A 22,720-nucleotide genomic window follows, 5' to 3' on the forward strand; every position below is an offset into this window, starting at 1 on the left:
GAACCCACAAAACTTTCCTATTACGCTGTCCCGTTCTACTAAGTATTTTGAATATTAAGTATTCATCATTGGAAAAACTATTTGGAGACTGTTTTAGAGACTTTTAAGATCTGTCAGGTAATTATTTCTCATCTCCCCTCTCCTACAAAGCCATGAAAATTAGTCCTTATGAATCAGTATGACCCAGGTCACCAGAGGTAACTCAATCAACTGTGTCCTAACATTCTTTATTAGCAACTCAAAACGCCCATTTTCGTTCCTGTAGGATGAAGAGTAAGTGCTCGGTGCCACTTAGCCCGGAAGATACTGGATTTTAAAGACAAGATAATTTTTCTATCTGAAAAAGAAGCCAGCTGCCAAGCTGTTTACCATTGGTAACCAAGTTTAGCATTGGTAAACAATGGCCATCCTGGCCAAATAAAACTTCAGGAACCAGATTTCCAAAAAACAAGGGAGGAGTGCTTTCCGTGGCAGGCTGATTGCCCAGAAGTAGTGACAGCCACTTAAAAGTGCTCACCAGCAGAGAGGCAATCAAACTGGCCAAAGGCGCACAAAGGGCTTCATCACAAGGTTTCGCGGTTCATCATCTAGACAGCACCTGGGTAGTTCCACTCTTAACATAAAGATTTGTTTACATAATAATATATGCTTATAGAAGTGCTTCACAGAACACACATGCAATATTAATACTTTTTCACAGTGGTACCAATCTCTAAAGTCTACTGCTAATTATTATGAAACATTTCATCATGTGAAAACAGAACAACTTGTGCGTTTGCAAAACATTATGCTTCCTATCTTCTGCTCACTTGCTCTTTCTTAATTTAGATTAAAATTCAGATGTCACACACTCCTTCAAAACAGTTCTCTCCTCCTCTCAGAAATTGAAACTAACATTTCAGATACTGCAGATACACACAACCATGTTTCTCCAGCATGGACTTACAGAGCAATGTAAACTAGGAAGGTATGTGCACTTGCCAGCTTGTGGGAGAATTTCTAAAATATATGAGAACATAGTGTATTTACTCTTCAGTTACCGGATGTCATCAGATATTTTATATGATCAAGAAAACAAATGCAGGTACTTTTTTTAAAAAAGTGTAGTCTAAAAATGTGCATTATACTTCTTTTTTTCTTTAATATGACAGCATTTTTGGAAACCCAACCTCATGTTTGATTTCCAGATAACACCACTTTCTATTAATCAATACCTTTTAAAATGCATTTTAGGATGCACTCACAAATTGAGAATGCCACTACAGTAGTTAATTCCAAAAAACACTTGATGCCACAAGGCTGTTTGTTATTTGAGGGCACATGCACAACTGCATGCACATCTACATGCCTATAAATACAGAAGGCGTGGTTTCATATACGCATGCACACATACATATAGGACCTACAGCCAGCTTTGAAGGCAATTCATCTTGTTTTAAATTACTGCATGCTTTTGGAATGTGCGCTGCGAAAGGTCACAGCCCTGCACCATGCACCTCGCTAGGTTCAGTGCTCAGACGTGCTCTAGGTTCAGTGCTCAGACGTGCTCTACGTAACAACACAAGACAATCAGGCTCCCCCAGGCTGATTTCAACTACAAAAGCTACCTTTGTACCCAACCTACACGGAATGTGCAACACTTTCGGACTTCAGAAACCATCATAAAATCTTGCACCAAAAATTAAAATTCAGCTCCTTAAGCCACAAGTCACACTTTGTGCTGAGATTTTGTATTGTGAATGCTACACACTAGTCCAGAAACAACATTGCAATCTCTTCTTTAACAAAGTACTTAAGCATTGAAGAGGGTTCTGACAGTTTGATGTTCTACGCAGGACTCTCAAAACACAAAGACCAATACTTCCTCCACTTTTTTTTTTTTTTAAACCTGTTTTCATGTTAGTAGCTGTCTTTGGGCACTTTACAGATAGCATTCTAAGAATAGTTTTTTAGTTGTCTGAACAACAAAAGAAAGTATCTGACTAACCTGCTAATACACAATTCTAGTTTAACAAAATAAAATGTTATATTGTGTTTCTGCAGGCTCAAGATGAAGTGATAGGAATCCTTAAGGCTGAAAAAATTGACCTGGCTTTGCTTGAAGCGCAATATGGCTTTGTTACTCCCAAGAAGGTGTTGGAGGCCCTCCAGCGAGATGCTATTCAAACAAAGGCTGTACAATGGCAAGAAGATATCTACGAGAAGCCTATGGGAGAGGTATGAATATATAGCTGATGCTTAGCCATAGTTCCCCCTGAATTCAGCAGAAAACATTTCACTGACTTCAAGGGAAGAAAGCAAACGTGCTCTACAGCAAGCATCTGACATGGGTGTAAGTGACAGCAGAACAAAGTCCAGGACATTAGGGCTCCCTCACAAAAATAGGTAGTTAACGATCTTTATTTTACACTACATGCTGGTGGCTATAAACATAGGTAACATGTCTACCTCAAACTCTGATAATCAGACTTTATCTTTGCTATGTTTTTCTTTTCTCCTTTCTGTGATCCAAATTCACAGCTCATACAAACAGATATATTTCCATTAATCTCACTGAGGTCATCTTACCAATGACTGACAAGGACATGTTCAGCAGTAATGGCACAGATGTGTGTCTTTGTACGCCCCACTAATTCTATGGGAATCGCAGGTATACAGTAGCTACTCTGACCAATCATGTAATGAAACATCATTAGAAACTCCATCCAGACAGAATCACATATTTATATAAATATTAGTTTAATTACCCTGTAGCAGAAGCCATACTTTCTGAACAATGCTGTGAATTTCTTCTCTGTCCTGCAATGCAAATCATTACATATTAAAACCCCTTTATATCTGAATAAGTGGTTTTTTTCCAAATAAGAACTCCCACAGTGTCTCCTCTTGAATTTAGATAAACATGTTTTTAATATGCTGCTGATTACAGATAATCATCATAAAAAGAAAAACAGAAGTTATGAATAAAATTGTTCTATCAAGTGTTTTCCAAGCTTTCGGAATAAAAATCTACTCAGGGATACAGAGTTCACTTCAGAGAAAATAATGTCAGGCAAAAGGTCAGCACTCATTTCAGAGGCTCAAAGGTTAAAATCTCTGGCTATAATCTGAAACAGATAAAGTTCAGCTGCAGAGGTTAATTTATTTTAGAACGTTGCGGCATTATGTCACAGAAACTTTGAGTATGAGTGGAAATGATCTGAAGAGAAGTCCAAAAAAGCCTGAAACATAAGTTCAGTCTGTTACTTTACATAAGTTTATACACACTTTTTCCTTCTTACACTTTATGGCAGAGAAAGGATTTCTAACACCACTGGAGTTTGGCACTTCCAAAAGGCAGAGGTAAACAGAACATTCTGAGAGCGACTGAAATGGTAGGCGCATCACTGGCACTCAGTATACCTTGGTAAACTAAAGGATGCCATAATTGGCAAATATATTTTCAACTTCAACCCCCCCAAATTAAGCTAGAGATCCAGTTAGTTTTTGTTTAGTTTTTTTTCCAGATGTTTACAAAAACCATGGGAGAAGTAGAACCAGTCGCAAAGTATAGGAATGGACCATTTAAGCTTCCTCATGCCACTGTGACAACGTACCTCGGACTTTGCCCACAAAAACTCTGCTAGTTCAGTTTCTCTAGAGCATTTGCCTCTCAGTCTCGATAATTTAGCCTGGTAGCCTTGAACGCAGAGGAACTTCACAAAAGCTCCACTGAAAATACGGTGGCTTTCAGAATGCCTCTGAGAGACTGCCGGCCCTTTTTGACTCACAAGTCACCCATCTAGCATAAACACTACCGAGTTTTGCTCAGCAAATTTGGTCAAGAGTGCAATGGTAAACTTTGGTGACCAGGCAACTTTACTCACTAGGAACAGGATTTGTAGAGGAAGAAATCTAACATAATAGAAAACAGTAGTAACCTCCCTCTTCCTTTGTAAAAAATTATGAGGACAGTGATAGACCAGAAATGTCTCCCTTGCTACAGTGATTTTTTATTTTTTGAAAGCAGAGGGTTTTCAGACAAATTTACTCTACAGTTATTGCTTTCTTCAACCTTACAAATGCCAGATAAGCTTACTCTTATTTCTCTCGGTGAAGGATACAATAAATCTTCTAGTGTTTAAAGGGGCATAAAAGAAAACAGTCTTTTATTTTGTTTTTGCTTCTGTCTGACACAAAAAGGCTTGAAAAAGTTTTCCATCCTTACATGGTTTATAAATTTAGGCTATTATTCAGTTTTTCATGAAAAACACTGGCTTCAGGTCAATTGCTACTTCTCTAGCATAGAAAAGGAACAGTTTTCAAAATTCCAGTAAATACAGGCTAAGAACCCTTTTCCCAGAAACAAAACAAAACAAAACAAAACAAAAAAAACAGAGGTGGTGATGTGGGATAGGAGAGGAAGAAGACAGAGAAGGAAAAACCACAGAATTAATGGTGTCTTTTCTCATGTTTGAAATCTTCCTGGACTTTGAAAGCCACTTCCAACTTGTAACTCTCTATACCGTCTAATAATATAGTCAAAGATAAAAAAAATCTGGGACTTTGCGGTTTGATGAACAAGATGAACATCGACTGCCACCACTTTGCGACGTCCTCCAAAAGCACCAAAACTAGAAGAAAGTCTATATTCTGCTGATGCAGGACAAGGAGAATCCAAAATATAATCCGTTTTTAAAATTTCAGTGCCAATCAACTGGGGAAAGAAGTATTCTGATCATCTGTTTAACAAAGTATATCCAACCACATCCTTGCAACATCCTACGAATTTTGGGTAGAATTTTTCAGTGAAGGTGGTGCAAGGCAAGAATGGGTTACAGACGCAGGAACAGACTGAAACAAAAACGCTGACAACACAGCAGTCAGGAAAAGCAGACCAATATATCTGCATGGAAATTCAGCTGAAGTAGGGTTGAAGAAGACAAGGCAGCAACCTCTGATTCTTACTCAAAAAAATCCAAGTCTCCAGTAATCCTAAACTCAGCATTATATAGTTATACACACACGATGACCGTAATGATATTATTAACAGGAGTAATATTTCAATAAACTTTGGAAGCATATAAAGGAATGTAAATAATTGGATTTTATTCTGGCACAGCGCTGAGCACAAAACAGTCTAGAGAGAAAGTTCAGTTCCAGCGTAACGGACATGAGACACACCATTCTATTTTGACTTCAGACACAAGTTGGCGGCAAAATGTTTTTAAATGATTAAATTCCCAAGAATTTTTAGCTTGCTCAACTATTCAGTTACATAAAACCATGCCTCTTATTTTCCATTGCATTGTACAGCATGTTCAAGAATTAATTCTAGCAAAACCTCCATATGGTTAGCAAGAACAGAACAACAAATCACTTAATCAAGATTTTATCACCATTTTTTGTCTACAGAAGACATTTATATGCCTGCTTATTAGTGCTCTTTGTGGTTTTTAGCCAAGCATTGTATATGCAGAGTAAACGTGTGTGTGAGTGTGTGCGCGGTGCATGTGCGTATGTATTTTTTGTGTGCAGATATAGCATTTGCACAGAGTAATCTGAAGGACAAGGGGGTGCTGTAGGATTCCATGCTAGCAGCGGTTCACACAACTTTGCTCCCTCTCTGCTGGAGACATGGGAGTCAGCTACAAAGTCCCACAGGGAAAATGCTAGAGTCAAATTTGCTCCCCTGGGAAGCGCCCTTATCTCACACGCGGGCACAACTAAACTTCCAGGCAAACCACACCAAAGTGTGGTGACCCAGTATCAAACCTCCGCTCATTACGTGATCCAACAGGGAGGAAGCAGCATGTTGTACAATGACGCACGAGCACCACAAGGCCAAATGGGCATACTCATTATGCGGCTTACGCATAAATTCTCAAATGTCTGCATTAATTGTTGCTTAGGACTTGCTACCCCTCCAGTTCTCTTTTCCACTATGCCCCTCTTCAAGGGGACTGGCTCAGCTTCTCTTTCTTTCTCTCTGAGTGAATCCCACAAATCCTCACTCTTCACCTCCTCCCCAGCTGCAACACCCACACACCGTGACCGTTCACAGCAGAGCTGACTTGACAGCTTCTCAAAGTAGGGCCCTACGGAACATGCCTTAAAGAAAACCAAAATGCACTTTCTAATCCAAGCAACAGGAGCAAACCGCAACATGAAAAGCGGTTTTGATGCAGCAGCATATTTCCTTGCCTCTCTTTTCCTTTCATGTATGCAACTCTCCCCAGGACTCTGGCCCCCAGAGTTGAGTCTCCTCTTCAGCAGTAGCTGCCCAGTCAGGGACTGTTCTTTTACCCCCTTTTAAATTCCCTGTTCCACCTACCTGCCTTGAATACACACACCTCACCCGTCCCAAATCCCAGTTTGTAATCCAGACTGCTAATCTCAACACTGATAAAGGCACAAGTGCAAAGCGAAAGACACTGGCATTGCTCACTGAACACCACACAACAAAAAATGGGAGTTACAACACTTTCTTCGTGCATACATGCAAGTGACTACTCCCTGAATTAACCCCTTGTAGCCATTCAGTAAATACTCTAGAGCAAACAAAACGTACCAAACTCATAAAACACTGCTGGCAGCTCCTTCGCATCCAGCAACGCAGAAGCAGGAATATTTTCTACTTGGTTAATCTTTCTGTTGATCAGTTTGACTAACCCTTATCTCCATCAGACATTTATATATTGGGAAACAGAAGTCATTTGATTTATGATCAGCTTTTAATGAGAAATTTCACTTTGTTTTCCCATGACAGCAATTTAACACTTCCACTCAGATTCATACATACACTTTTGAAGCAGCAGTCCAGTCCATATAAATGGATCATTTTACTTCCTCAACTCTGTCTGTGCACACAACCTGACAAAACCCCCCACAATTTCACACCTTTGCCTTTTTCCCCCACCTGACTTCACACTGAGGGCTGAGACCAGTGAATGCTATCATGCAAGTCTGATGCCCAGTGCATTTTCAGTTGAAGCAAGACAGGCTCATAGTTGCAGACAGCACAGCTCCAGAACTTCACCCAAAAGCAGAAGGCAGGCTGCTTTCAGAGAACAGCAACTGCTCACATGCATGCACGGCCTTTGGAAACTTGAGGCTTAGCAATTCAGGTGACGGTACTTCATGCATCTGTGTAATAGCTGCTCCAAAAGACTGTGAAATCTTGAGAAGAAAAAAAAAAACCACATTTTGATCGTACCAAAAATTCTCTTTCTCCTTCTGGTGAGCTAATAGATGAACAAAATATTTCAAATTTTGAAATTCCTCCTTCTGGGGGAAGAAGAGACAGGGCAAAGAAAGTAAAAATGACCAGTTTTCCTCAGCACTGTAAGAACTTCATCCTAATCTTTCAAACCAACTCAGTTTTCAACCCTTGCGAAAGACATGGAAAACACAGATAGGAGGTACTGTAAGAGATGGCACTGGTTTACTGAAACGGCCTGTATATCCAAGGCTTTAGGTAAGAACTGCTTTCCCAAGAAAGATCCTCTTTCAAGATTCCAGAAAACATTGACTTGGCTAGCGTAAAAGTGCACAAATCCTGAGTGAATGGGATGGGGGCAAGGAAAATCTTAAGCTGTAATAGTAACATCACAAAGCAGCTGAAAAGGATGGTCACAGGTTTCTTTACATATTTAGATCACAGACAAAATGAGTTCATGGATGTTGCAAGAGAAAAGTCTCTCTCTGACACAAGGAGGAGAAAGAAAGGGCCATTTTCAAAATGACTCATCATTTCTGTTGGAATATTTTGGACCCAAACCATCTTAAAACTCTTATCAACAGCTCCAATTTCCTCACTCATGTCAGCGTCACCAATTAAAGTTAACAACAATTCGAGAAATAGATGAGAGTGTATAACGCTTAACAAGAAGCTGAGGTAAGCAGGAGACTCGGAAACCATAAAGAAGCTGAGGATATCCTCACTCATTCAAGAAACTCATGTTTAGGGCATCCCAACACTTTCTGTCATCACTTGTATCAGCCAGACTTCAAATGAACAGGACGAGAAGGTAAATAAATAGTCATGCCCCTGGGACTCAATTGGCTGCAATAAGCAGTGGCCCTAAGCATCTGAAGCCCCACTGTTTTGTGTGGCATGTGAATTCCTTGTGGGGGACACGGAGAGCGAGAACTAGTCTTGCTTCTCCCACACTGCCCATTTGTGAATTCTTCCATATTAATAGAGTGAAATACTGCAAAACAGCTTGACCTACTAGAATAGACTGTAGTTAAAAGGAGGTACTGGGCTTTGCACTGAAAAATTCTCTTTTCCAAAAAGGACATGAGGATTCCTGTGTTGATGATCAGGAAGGCAGTCTCCTCAGAGGAAGAGGAAGGAACAGCAGAACATAGATTCTCACAAATGTAGATTCCTCCCAGGTCTCTAGATGGCTTCCAGCAACCCTTCCTCAAACTTCAGCTAGATCGATAACATCTAAGGAGGAAAATCCCTTCTGGTTTCATACACACATGCTTGCATAACTTGGTCAGGTATTGAAATCAAAAGAATATCAGAATCATCAGAGTGATGATTTCCAGTTTGTGGAAAAGCCTTTTGTTCTACAGAGTATTAACTCTGGTGAATAGCTGTGCCAATACCTTAGTGGTTTAGAAAACCTAAAAAAGATTACCTAAATCAAGAAAAAGAACAAAACACAATATATAATTACTTTTGGAAGCTGAACAGAAATCATTGGGGAAGGGATTTGACTTTCAAGATGTGCTATAAAGGCACCATCTGTCAAACAGACCCATTTACAACATACGAAATTTCAGAAACAAAACTGGAAAAGTCACCTATTTACTCCTTCCTGCAGCCCCCCAAATGATTAGTCCCTTCTTGGGGCTTATATTTCTAAAAGTATATGCACTTCTTTGAAACAGTCCTACTGTTTAATAAAAATACTCTCAACCATTTCAAAGTAGCAGGATGATGGTTTAGTGCTTATTTGTTCCAGAAACGCAGAACCATGCACAGAGTAAGCCCAGGAGACAGGATTGTTTTGCACTTCTGGTTCTATCGCACATCTGCTGTGAAACCACAGGAAAACTGCTTTTTGATCTACCTGTCCACCCTACAACGAGAATTCAATACTCGTGCTTTCTATGGAGCTACAAACGAGACAGCTATTTGTATTCAACCAGAAGCAAGTGAACTTCAATGTGAAGTAGAGGCTTCTTTTGCCAAGACATCTGTTTCCCTACCACACTGATCAATGAGAAAAGCACAGCCCTTGGGAACAGTAACTGCTAATTAGTAGCTGTTAAGGATCAGTCATGGCAGGAGCAGAAAGAGAAGGTGACTTTGGGTCCTGCAAAACACTACCTTAACTTATTTTTCTAATTTCTTGGAAATAGGTTGGCAGTATTAAATAACCCTTTCCAAACAGATAGGAAAGGATCTGGCCATGAGGCTATGAAATGTATTTTATATTATTAAGCTTCTGTTTAAATATTTTACTAATGAAAGCCTAAGAAAGAATCTCAAAGGACTTCAGATGAGTTTTTGCTTTTTTTGTAGCTTGATAAAGTTGTAGAGAAACAGAAAGAAACCCACAGACGAATGCTTGAGCAACTTCTAATGGCAGAAAAATCACACAGACAGACTCTGTATGAGCTAGAGGAAGAGAAGAGGAAGCACGCTGAATACATGGAAAGAAGTGATGAGTTTACAAACTTACTGGAACAAGAACGCAAAAGGTAAGGTTACCTCTTATGTACTACTAAGAATTTAACATTACCTCTGAGTATCTGTCCACTTGCTTATTCTGCATCCACTAGAAATCAGGAAGATTTGCACAGCCATATTTTGAGAGTTCAACTATGAAAACCTGACTAATTACTCCTAAATAGCAGTACTGTCTACATCTCCCTTAGCATGTGATGGAGGTTGAAAGGCTGGCAAATTCTTCAGCACTGTTATAGAACAACAGCTATGTTACACTGCAGAGCATACAAGGAGATGCACAAATGTGTTACAAGTTGCAACCAACACAGAGCAGGTGCACCTGGCAATAATAATATTCTTTTTTAAGTAAGATCAGTGTACACTGAGGTAGGTAACACAATATGGAATCAGGCATGCAGCCTCAAATGGCAGAAAAGCGAGGACATGAGAAAAAATAGAAGGGATTTGGACAGACCACAGAAATACAGTGAGGAAACGAAGGCAGAGGGTAATTTACGGAAAGCTTTGGAAGTAAGAAAGTCATAAAGTTCATACATCTGGATTGGCATAAAACCATAAACAAAACTTCATGTTTAAGTGTAACCTACAAGCACAACAGGTTGTTTAAGCACAGTGTGAGGACTTCAATATCAACTCTTGGAAGAGGGATTGAAAGGAATTTTATGTAATTTACTGTCTTCAGAAAAGCATTTTAAACTGTGACTTCTCTGAATCTGAAGTAAACTGAACACATACTCAGAAGGGGAAAAAAAAAAAAAAAAAAAGGAAAAGAGAACCGAAGAACATTTCCTATTCCCTGGATAGCTATGCCAGAAGATAGGAGAATATTGTCTCTATTTCCTTTTGCTTAGGAACAGCTTCCAGATGGAAATGTTTGGGTGTGAGAATGTCAAGCCTATGCTAAACTCACATTATGCATAGATAATTCTTCCTTTGCTTCTGCTGTGTAACGTCATGTTCCACATATTTTGGCAGCAACCACTACTTTCCCACTACACCTCTCTGCTTCAGGTCTATCAGAGATAGCACACACATGCCCCACCAAGCACACAGCTGTAGGTATGGATTGCAATTAAAGGCAGGGGGAGAAATCTTACTTTTCAAAAAAATATATACGAATGTAGGCAAGCATAGGTACACAGGCAAAAAACAAAAACAAAAAAGAAACATACAGTTCCCCCCACAAGGCACAGAATTGACTTTTTCCTCTGAAACCATTTTTGTGAGACATCATCATCTCAAGCACCAAAACAGGAGATGAACAGAAGTTTTCATGTATGCTTTTTCTGACAATCTGTGAGACGCTCATCTCTTGGAGACAGAGCTAAACAACTACAGTTGCTAAATATGGCAAAATGTTACTTCAGACACGTGCTCACACAGCGTGAAAAGCTGCACAGAAGGAAAGACACCATGATCCTTGTATTTTTTTTTTCTTGTGCAAACAGGATAAACCTCTGATTAAAATTCTCCTCCCTGCCCCTCCTCCATATTCCCCAAGAAGACTATAAAACATTTACCACTATTATCTGCAACATTTAGTATATCTGCCTGGAAAAAGGAAAAAAAATTTATTGAGGTGCCTAATGAGACCTTAGAGGATGTAATAATAGATTTCAGATTAAGTCTCAATTTTTGTATTTTCTTTGGAGGACTCATTTTATGTGGAAAACCCTAAAGGGGTATGATGTCACATATTGAGCTGATTCCAAAATGTTTGCCAAGTAATGTCGCCATCAAAATCTCCACACAACTGCCTGCCATTGCAAAAAAAAAAACCAAAAAACCAAAAAACCAAAAAACCAAAAAAACAAAAAAAAAACCCAAGCACCAAACTCCCAAAAGCAGCAACCTCCCCCCCCCCACCGCAGCAAGCACAGCAAGTTAAGGCCCAGCTCCTCTTACACTAGCCTGTATGACTTGACGTTCAAAACACACGCCCATACACCAAGTGACCCTTCCTTCCTTTTCAAGCACCCTAGTCCAATTGCAAATCTTCTGAGGATATGAATTTTGCACTTGGCTTGTGAACAAACGTAACTCCTTGAGAAGTTTTACACACAAAGCAATGACAATTAATTTTTGTTTTCCTTCAAATCCATTAAAAAATACACACAAAGCAGTAATTATTGGTTTCATATATTCATATTTTTTCCAGTAAGCAGGATGCAGTATTCTCTTGTAACTGTGGAAAGGTACATAACATTCCTAACTATTTCAGTTTCAAAGCAAAATCCTGAATGTAGTAAAAACAGTGTTTTGTTTTATAAACCAACAAGGCTACAGTATATGCTAAAGATACCCTTGAAGATTATAGAACTTATGCAAGCCAGACAAGGCACGTGAATAATACGTAACTATGTGATCAAAACAAAAACATTCAGATGTCATGGGACAGCAACTAGTGACGCTGAAGCAGTGAAAACTACTGCTGACAGCCAGAATAGAGAAACTATTAGTCAGCTCCAACTCTTCCATATGACCATGAATATATTTTTGAATAAGGAGGACAGCATCTCTTACTACCCTTAAATTTCAATCAAAAGAAAGCATTTCCTCTTATGTATACACTCAGGAAGAATAAACTTATGAGTTCTTCAGTGAAAATGTTAGAGATGAACTAATTTTTCAGTTGGTCATATGTTTTACAAAAACTATGCAAAGCCTCCATCTCTACCATCTTTCTGCTGCATTATTTCTTACATGCATGACTTTTCTTATTAAGAGAGTTAAAAATTATGTTTGCATCATGCAAAAAATTGGCAGTCAACAGTGACTCAGTAAAACACTTAATCATCCAAGAACCCCTCTGACTTCAAGACAACAAGACGAGGTTTAGCCAAGGCAATTGTACATTGTCAGATTTGGGAGTTTAAATTTACAAGACTGGTGACAGCTTTCTAGATATGGGAACTGGGTTAGCTCTAAATGTTAAACCTTTAGGCATTTAATTTTTTTTTCTTCTTGCCAGCCAAAACTACCCCTCCATAGCCTTGCTGTAGCTAAGAAAGACAAAATCGGTCTTCCATGTTGGAAAAAGCGTCTCCCTCCATACGTTCATCTCAGTGTTATACACATGGAATTGATTACTCTTCATTTGGCAAAAGGAGAAAGGTTACCTTTACTTATTTAAATTCCCTAGCAACTGGCATTTACTAGCAAAGAATGATAAACCCATACCACTATCATTTTATTTTTTCTATCTTCAGCCAGATACACTGACAAACCCCTATTAAATAAAAAACAGTTTTGTGGAGAAACACAGGCTAATGGGCAATGACTGGGCCTTCCTACAATTTAACATGAAGTGCAATATATATGCATGCAGATCAGACAGGGACACAAAGGCAAATTGCACGTGCATAGTAGTGTACGACAATTAAGTCTACCAGATCTAGAAGGGAAAAAATTTTACTGTATGGCTGGAGCCTAAAGAAATAACAGCACCCAAACTTATCATTACAGGTTCTCACAGGAACGTAATCCCAAGGAAGTCAGATATAGAGACCCCTATAAAAAAGGGTGCACCTGTAGAACCATGGCATAAAAGCCATAGCGCTTGTATAGAAGCTCTTGTATTTCACAGGGGCAAAGAGGATAGGATTAAGGATTAGGAAGAACACCTGCTTTTTGTGTCTCAGACCTACGCAGCTAAGACTTGGCTCCAAGGAGTCTCTTCTTCCCAACCTTTTGTTTCCTCAGCCCTTTCCTTCCTGTCACTTTCGTTTCTCCTTTCCATCGCTCCTCCTTGCTTTTGCCATTTTACTTGACATCTATTGCATGCTCAGTGCTAACAACACCGAAAGAACTGTCGGGTTTACAAGCCAGAATCTATTTCAGGATTAAACATCCTGTAATCAGTTAATGCAATCCAGTGCTCGAGGATGGTAGTAGAAAAGAAAAAATATGCCAGAAAGTACAGATGGGTATTCCATGCCCCCTACTAAGAAAACAGCATACTCGCTCCTCTTCACATGACTCCCGTTTTTGCCCCATAAAACAAAACAGCAACTACAACGGATCAAGAATATATTCTCTATTATTCCTTTGCCTAATATTATTTATGCCTGCTTTCCTTGCAATTTTTCAGAAAACACGTTTAAAAAAAAAAGCAGACCTGAAGACACACACAGCACTTTTAAATACTTAGATTGAAAAGGCAGATTCCACTGTATCTTTCCTGAGGATACACCTACTTGACTAAATATACTTATCCACATTCCATATTTTATAATATAATTAAATAATAGAAGCTGTTATTTTAGGAAACATTTTATAAAGATAAAATATGAAACTGGAAGGTTTTCCAGACAGGTACATATGAAAACATACACTGTATGCATGCAAGTGTTTATGTGCTTACATACTATCTCTCACCCCTGCCCTCAAGAAAAAAAGACACAAAGGAGAGTAAAAGAGTGAAATGATTAGCACTCACACAGTCCTTTTCCTCCTCAAATCTCAAAGAGGTTTAAAAATTATGCAAGCACAGTTGTTCCCTATTTTCTGAGTACTGAAAGGAAATGAAGGTATGAGTGGAAGAAACCTGCCTGTGTTCGCAGTCTACCTAAATGGTTCAACAGGAGAAAAGGAAGCATTCTTCCAATGCATAGGTGTGTCCCCTCTTCAAACCTTGTATATACTATGGCTCATTTGTTGACTCTCAACTATGATGAAAGGTAAAGCTTTATTATAAACACTTGCAGTTAAATAAATTAATGCTGTTCTACAGGACAGGAAAAATACCACGGTGCTAACAAGCAATATAAATACTTTTTAAAAGTTGTTATCATAAGAAATGCTGCTCACAGAAATTCAATTATTAGCAAACTTTTTATGTTGTTATAGCAGTAATTAATAAAGTCTTTAGTTTAAGGATCAGCTACTGAAAAAAACAGGTTTTCTTTACACTGAGGAAAGCCATCATAGATTTTCATTTGTGCACCGAATTCACACTCACAAAGATCATAATAACGAATGTAGGCAAAAGAAGAAAGAGAACACCACCACACCCTCCACAAAGGTCTGTCAATCAACATGGTATCATATATTAAAACAGGTTAGAAGGGACCTCTGGAGGTCTCTAGCCCGACCTGCAGAAAGCAGGGGTAACTTCCAAGTTAGATCAGGTTGCCTCATGCAGCTGAGTTCTGAAGATCTCCAGGGACTCCACAAGCTGCCTGGGCTCCTCTTGCAGCCTCTACAGCCCTTGCCTGGAGAGCCTTTGCTTCAGCTGCAGCGTAGGCATCACTCCAGTGTGGCTTCTGCCCCACGTTCAGCTGAAGCTGCTTACATTAAAGGCTCGACAACCTCCTCTCAGGCAAACCTCTCAACTGAATCCATCTTCACCATCTCTGATCCTTTACCTGCCCTGGTCACAGATGAACTTTGAGCAGTTCCACAGCGTTGCTGTGACTCCACTTGGACTCTTCTTACTTCTCTGAGTGCTTCCGCAGTGTACCCTGTGTAGGAAACCCTTCATCATCCACCTCTACGCTATGCTTGGGGCCCCATTGGTCTTTGTCTTTAGGTTTTTTCTTTCTGCCTGCACTCTCCATGCTTTTTCTCACAGAATCTGAAATGCAGCCATCATCTCTGTGCTGATGACTCTCAGGTCTACTGCAAACACTAGAACAAAAAAAGTCCCACCTTTGGTGAATGACTTGCTATCACCCCCAGCTTCACATGACCAGAGGGGAACTCAATCTTTTATCCCCCTGCCCTTAGTTTCAGGGCCAAGATTCTCCAATATCTCATTTATTAAAGCCAGGGTAATAAAGACATGCCATTTCCATTTGTCACTCAGCCTGGCAAACCTAAGCACATTTTCTCTCTGAGCATTTCTACACTGAAGTCTTGCAAATTCTTCTGCATAGCATCTCCAAGAAAACAACAAAAAACACCTTTCCATCCATTCAGGTAACTAAATCCTTTTCCAGGCTCTGTCATTTCCACCTATTTCACCTCTCTCTCTCTACATCTTTTCACTGGATGCACTGTCATTACTGCAGTAAGGCTATGTATTTTCTCTCTGTATACCTTTGTAGCACACCCATATCCTTTCATTAGGTGTCATTACATTGACTAAATCTCCCATCATACTAAAAATATACCAAAATTAAATCATATTATGCTGTACTACTGTTCAGGTATTGAGTACGTAAGAAATGTGATTTCATAAAACTATGCACTCTGGGACAAGTTTTTCTCTTTTCTTTTTTTTTTTTTTTTTTTTTAAGTGTCAGATGAAAAGTAATTACTACATATAGTAGGTCAAGTGAGCAACGCTTGAAAAGTGATATAGTGGGTCAATGGGAGAAGGAACCATCTTAATTAAAAGTTGAAGTATGTTAGTATGTTATCAGTATAACATTACTGTACTTTAAATTAAATCTGACACATTCACACATCAGAATAACAATACATTGAGTGTCCAGCACTGGAAAATTCAGTATTCTCTAACAGTGGGTATAATTAATATTTGCTGTTTTTTTAATGGAGCCAATTAAATATTATAAGAAGCAGGATCTTATCTCTATAGAAAGCTACAGTAAAAATAAACACAGTTAACTTATGTATTCTACATGTGTTACCAGCAGTTTTTAATTTCATGCACACTAAACTATTGTTGTAGATTGCATTGTACTCAAATGCAATCATTTCCTTTTAGCTTTCTGGCAATGAGTTATATATATTACATATGCCTGAGACTATGTCTTGCAAGTTGTGAAATGGATGCCAGATCTCTGTACATTTGACCTTTTTTCATGTGTATCTAGTGTTCTGTAGGTGAGTAAGAGAACCACCACAAACAAAACATTAGCATTCTTATTCTGTATTACGCCCCGATGGGACAGTACCACTAATAATACCATTGAGGCACAAAGACAGACTCAAGGAAGTGATGTATGCAGATTAATTACCTCATGCTAGTATGTGAAAAAATATGTAGCATTATACTGCATAACTTTCAACAGATGTTGTGAAATCAAACTTGTCAAAATTCACATGATTCAGAGATTTCCACAGCAGTTTCTATGCATGCTGCAAGGTTAAAATGCTTTATATATGTATTTAAAAAAACCAAACCAAACCAAACAAAAAAGGCCAGGTTCAAAAGATATTTAAAAACCCAAGACTGTTAAGTAAGGTCAAATTACATTTATTCAAAACGAAGATTAAGAATAAATAAAAACAGGAACTGGGCTTTCAGTTCAGTGTTAATACAACTACGAAACACTCTCTAGATCTATGGTGCAATTTCAAATTATTCCGCCTACTGCAAATTAGCAAGCAAATGCAAGATCTAGATGATAATCATTTCTCATGCAACTCCACTGACACTGGAGGAATCAGAGAGAGGACAGAGGCTCATATTTAATTTCTTTAAATTCTGAGCACATAGGATGTCCCATTCACCACTTCAGGCACCCCGTCACAGCTAAAAATCATTGCTGTCATTGTGTAATTGTGGAGGGACGACAATGATGAAACACCTTAACAAAACCAATCAACAAAGCAAACAAAAATTGTTCTACGCTTCACCCCTCTCTTCCCATATCAGTGGGAAAACACATGATCCTTGCCATCTGCCCTGCTACAGACCTGCAAGAAAGAGTAAAGTCTCCTCAAAGGAACGATCATGGAAAACCACCCTGCTGGTAGCTCTAGTCAGCACTTTTAACCATAGTGTCACAGCTCAAAGGGAAAGATGATCCTTCTAAGCTGGCAAGTCCCAAAATATTTACGGCTCTATAAATCAACACCAACTCCATATACTCTGCCTGGAACCTACCCAATGACCAGTAAGGATGATGAAGCACTGGCAAAATATGCTCATGGTGAGACGCTGCCCTCCATAATCAGGCATTCTTTCTAGTCACCAATTTACATTTCCAAATAAGACCCAGCGTACTGCTCCCCATACAGCACATCGTAACTTGTCTAATCATAAGCAACAATAGAAGCGGATGACTGCAATAAGAGCTGTGACCAAAAAAAGACACGGTACACTCCTGATTCATGGTGGGGTGGGGCAGGGAGAGGAGCAGAAGCTGGCATAAGATTTTGCAACCAGAGTGTTAAAAGAAAACACATAAAACACCAAACAGGATAAAAATCTATAAATCGTTCCCTGAGATAGAAGTTTGGCAGTATTGTATTTTTCCAGAACAGGCCATTGCTACAGGAAAAGTTATGCTCCTCTTTGAGAGTGGAGGAGCAAAAATCTCAATGAAGTTAAAATCTTTTTTGTGACAGAAAAATTTAAACCACTCATACATGCTATAATTAGTTTCACATCTTAAGAAGCAGGCAAGAAAAAAAATGACCATGAGAACAGAGACTGAAGGTCACATCAGTTATCAAGACCTGCAGTCTAAATTCATAATCAAGTTTCCCATGACATACTATGAACTTCAACATCTTGTATTCATACAGGAAAGAAACATGAGAGATTGAAGCAGTTTAAGAATAACGTCACAGCCTTAGTCTCTGCGCTTACGACAGTAATTTTAAACACTGAGAATAAACAGGAAAATCAGTAGCACTAAATCTGCTGAGAACAGAGATTACTGGAAGGACTTTTAAAAATAAACACCAAAATCTCCTTACATGAAAATTAGCTTTTCACATAAGTACATAATTTTTTGTTCCTTGAGCCTGAAAGGCGCACTGTATAACCTACCAGGAAAATAACACACTTTTAGACAAGGTAGCACGTAACCTACTCAAGTGTCTGAAGACCCAGCAGAGTGACAACACTGAAAAAGCACACTCAATATTTGAATCTTTCTGCTTAAGAAGATTGGGAAAATCCATAGAGGATGTATAAATACGGAAATAAACCAAGAGGTCAGGATGGACAACTGACCTTTATTTTTAATGTTCCTGTTTCAATTCCTATATTGAGGGGTGGTAGTGGATGACTTAGAGTAGGAAAAGGAGTAATGGGATATAGATACAAGAAAAGCCATTAGATCATCTAGTCTCATCCCTGACAACAGAGGGTTGCTCTCCAAACATACTGTCTACAGCTCTGCTTCTTGTTTCAAATGTCCAAAACACAGAAAGGTCTCAATCCCTGCAGAACTGCTTTATAAAAGATGCACTGTCCTCAAAAACACTCCACACTACTATTCATTCAAAATTTTCTCTTCAGCAATTTAAGGCAATCACTCCTGTTAGAATTGTTACTCTCTTCAAAGACTTCTGGATACTTAGCTAAGTAAGACTCAGAAAGAACCCCAAGTTACACATTTTGGCCATGGACACAAACTTACCTGAGATATCCAGCACATAAAACCCTAAGATGAGCTCTTTAGTGGGCTGCAGCAAGGTTTGCTACTTAAGGATAAGTCCAATGGAGAACCACCCACTGCACTTTAGTGGCGGCTCGGAAACTGTGCAGCCTTTGGGATAAAAACTGATAGAACGAAAACTGATAGAACGGCCCCTGTGTGGCATGATTAAAGGAACTTGAAAGGCTGAGCAGGCAGAGAGACCCTTCACCCTCTCAGATTGCTTAGTGCTGGGGTACACTACTGGTAAAAGCTAGAACTTGTACAAACATAATTCCGAGAACAGAAGGCTTCAGTGCTAAACCTTTATCATTCACAGCTCTCATTTTCAAGCAGAAAAAAAGAAAAGTTGTGATGGGGCCCTTGTGATCAGGTTAATGAAAGGGGAGAGGGGAAGTGTTTCACCATAGAGAAGGCTTCTTTCCCTCCTCACCCCTCCACCAACAGGAAGCTAAAAATGCCGGAGAGACAGTCACACTGAAAATACTCGGACAGCCAACTGCCTTATGTCTGCCAAATCTGGCCTAGCATGGGTTCCCTCCTCCCAGACTCTACCTTAGCTGAGAATGTGGGAGAAGGGAAATCCGCTGAAACCATAAACACAGTGGTCTGCAAAGATGCATATGAGCTAAACTGCATATGCCTTGCACATGGTTTGCTCTCATTCTCTGCCCATGATGCTCCTAACAACATCAGCTGAGACAGAATCAAGTTATGGCACTGCAAAAGAAGATCACTAAAACTGCTCTCTGGAACAATGTCTTACTTACTTACTTGCCAATACCTTTCAAGTTACACATTTGGGAAGAAATCCTGAGAACCGATTAAAAACTAACAACTTGCACAAAGCTCTTCGCCTTTAAAGCCATTCAGAACCTTGCTTCTTATACACTGTTACAAGTTTCCTTAGCCACAGCATTTTCATTCAGAGTATCTTCAAGTCGCTGGGAAAACAAGGAAAGATTCTCATGAGATCTCATCCTGGGAGGTGTTGAATATTCTCAAATCCTACCCAAAATTACGTAGGAGGAGGTCAGCTCCTCTCGGAATCAAACCCTCACTCAGGCCAAAACCACAGTTTTGTTTTACATCAGAAGAGTACTGCAGAAGAATGCCATGATCTGGTTCCTGGAGAATATTAAGAAAATGAAAAGCTTTACTACCAAGTTTCATACAAAATCCATCCAGCCTTTGAGTCCATTTAGTTGGGCGTTATTGGTTTTACATGACCGGTAGGACAGTTCATTTGGATATTCTTATTACCTTTCTCACATTTGTACCTATGTTTATCAAATGCCAGGTTATTTTCTTCTGAAGTCAGGTGTGAACTAAGAGAACAACGGCAACTTCAAGTAAAGCCAATGGAAGCCAAAGAGATAGACATCTGCCCACAGACATTACCAGGGGACAAGTGACAAGAGACAGTCCATTTCAGTCAAGTAATACTGTTCCTGTACCTGCACACACACACTTCCTTATGTAGTATACTAACTTCCTTCTTCCTTATAGCTTGGCAAAAGAAAAAATAGACAATCCTGTGGAAAAGTAAATAATGTCTAGCAAAAATGGTGACCTTACACTCTCCCATCCCTTCAACTTGATTTGCATGCTAAGAATTTTAGGATTTTCTCAGATCGGAAAATTGTTAGCACTGTACACCATATTCTGACATATAAATTCATGACTACTAAACTGATTTTTTGGGATGTTCAGATCCTACAGTTTGTAGTTAAGTCATCAGGAAATTGGGGCATCATTTATTCAGACGTTCAGACAAGATTTGAAAATTTTATCTTACATCCAACTAGGGGACTGGGAAGCAAGATCCGCTCCCTGAAATCCTAAAATTCTCCCTTTTTTCAATAGTCTTGCCAACTAAATGCTGGATGTCTTTGCATTCCATCAGACAGGAGAATGAGTCAGTCCGTCCTGAACTGGCCTTCTAACAAGGAAATTGAGGAGTTTGATGACATATTTGGATAAACACACTCACTGAATAAAGTTACTTAATTTTTTTATATCTCTTCAAGTTTGCTATAAACCTTCAAAATCCTTATAGACTAGATTTAAGTGCAGCCAATAAAAACGATATATTATAAACAAACTTAATGAAAACCACTATATTAAAACTCAAAGGACCTTGTAAACATGCTTGTCAAAGCCTCACCATTGTAATACAGTGCCGCATCCATAAATCCTTGTTATTAATTGCTAGTCAACCACAACTCATATTGAAATATCAGCCCTATATAGATCATACTTGGTTCAGAACCCATTTTTCTCATGGTCTCTGAACACAATGTAACAGCCAACACTGTAGCTGTGACTGATGGAGTGATGAATAAAACCAGAGCTTATATGGTTCAACCCTGCTGAAAAGATACTGAAGACTGTTGTTATCATCTGTGTGCACTTGAGGTCTTCCTGACCGTAACACCTGGCCTAGAAATGAGAGATGGTTAAAATACGCTGTACTGCACCTATACAAGGGGACGAATACTGAACTGATTTAGCTTCCTAAGCACTTGCTTTAAAAAAATGCAAGGAGATTTAAAATACCATCCTTTTAGAAAGCAGCATTTCTTCCAATAGCGAACATCGAACACCACAGTTTATAACTTAATGGATAAATGAATTTGATTAAAAGAACATATCTTACAGATTCGAGGTCCTGATTTCTATGGATACTCAACCCCTTTAGTTCTGTATTAACTTTAGATGCAAAGAAAGAAAAGTAAAATAAGTCATTCCAAACAATAGAGCTTCGACTAGCTCAGTACATAAAACATATGACACCAGGCTGTTTGCTGTGCGAACTCACAAGCATTAAGAAATCTTAGGATTAGTCTTGTCTAAATTTCTTGTCTGTAATCAATATTAAGACTTCACTGCTAGCACTTCATTAAAGTGTGCAATTTGAGATATACATAAAGATCTGAGTCTTAAAACAGCAGATACAATCTTTCTCTTGGGAATTCTGATTACTAAATTTTTACTTATGATACCCAGGAGGCAGCTATAGCATTTCTTGGAGAAAAATGAGAAGGACCCAACCATGATACAAACAACAACACATACAGGTATGGGCAAAGCGCTCAGAGACAAAATTAGCATTTTAGCCACCTGTCTACAAGTTTGTCTCCATGGCTACATCTCTGAAACAGTCCTAGTACCTAAGTACAGGTTCAGGGATATAGACAGTACAGTAGCTTTTCAATAAGTACTTGAGAAAACGATGCAGGAAGAAACAGCTTAGTTTTACTAGACGAGGATATACAAGTTCCACCTAAAATAGAAAAGAAATAAACTGCTGGTATTTGAAGTTTAAAGGGAAGTTGAGGGGGTTTTAAATTTTTCAGAAAGTTGACAGGTGCAAAGGCAAACACAGGTCAGGATGACACATCATTTGGGGATGCAATCAAAAAATTGTATATTCTTGGAAAAAAGTAGGAAAGAAGTTAATGAAGTTCGGACAGGAAAGAGCAAAGATCTGTCTAAACAAATAACATTTTAACTAAGCAGAGCTTGTTTTTAAAAAAAAAAAAAAAGCCAGGCTAAGGATGTAATTGCTCCTATACAAATACAAGAAGTCTAAACACCTAGGATAAAAACGAGAACGTTTAGCTTCAAATGAGTACATAAATAGAACATGCTTCTCTGTCAGTGAAAGGCAAATATTCACAGGATACAATTATATTAAGATAAAATATTTAAATCAAAATGAGAGAGCTAT

The 22,720-nt window shown here is 38.9% G+C and overlaps 2 protein-coding genes across 6 annotated transcripts in view; one reads left to right on the forward strand and one right to left on the reverse strand.

Moving 5' to 3' along the window:
- The window catches only part of LOC112990573 (filamin A-interacting protein 1-like), a 135,508-nt gene extending 125,205 nt beyond the window's left edge, over positions 1–10,303 (forward strand). For all 3 annotated transcript variants that reach the window (XM_026112434.2, XM_026112433.2, XM_064521043.1), the window contains 2 exons: positions 2,044–2,217; positions 9,521–10,303. In XM_026112434.2, the coding sequence (XP_025968219.2) occupies positions 2,044–2,217; positions 9,521–9,703 (357 nt within the window). In that variant the 3' untranslated portion in view covers positions 9,704–10,303. The remainder of the gene's footprint in view (positions 1–2,043; positions 2,218–9,520) is intronic.
- Positions 1–22,720, reverse strand: part of CMSS1 (cms1 ribosomal small subunit homolog) — a 247,515-nt gene that overhangs the window by 158,524 nt on the left and 66,271 nt on the right. The window lies entirely within an intron of this gene.

This window comes from Dromaius novaehollandiae, chromosome 1, assembly GCF_036370855.1.
Source record: "Dromaius novaehollandiae isolate bDroNov1 chromosome 1, bDroNov1.hap1, whole genome shotgun sequence".
NCBI lineage: Eukaryota > Metazoa > Chordata > Aves > Casuariiformes > Dromaiidae > Dromaius > Dromaius novaehollandiae.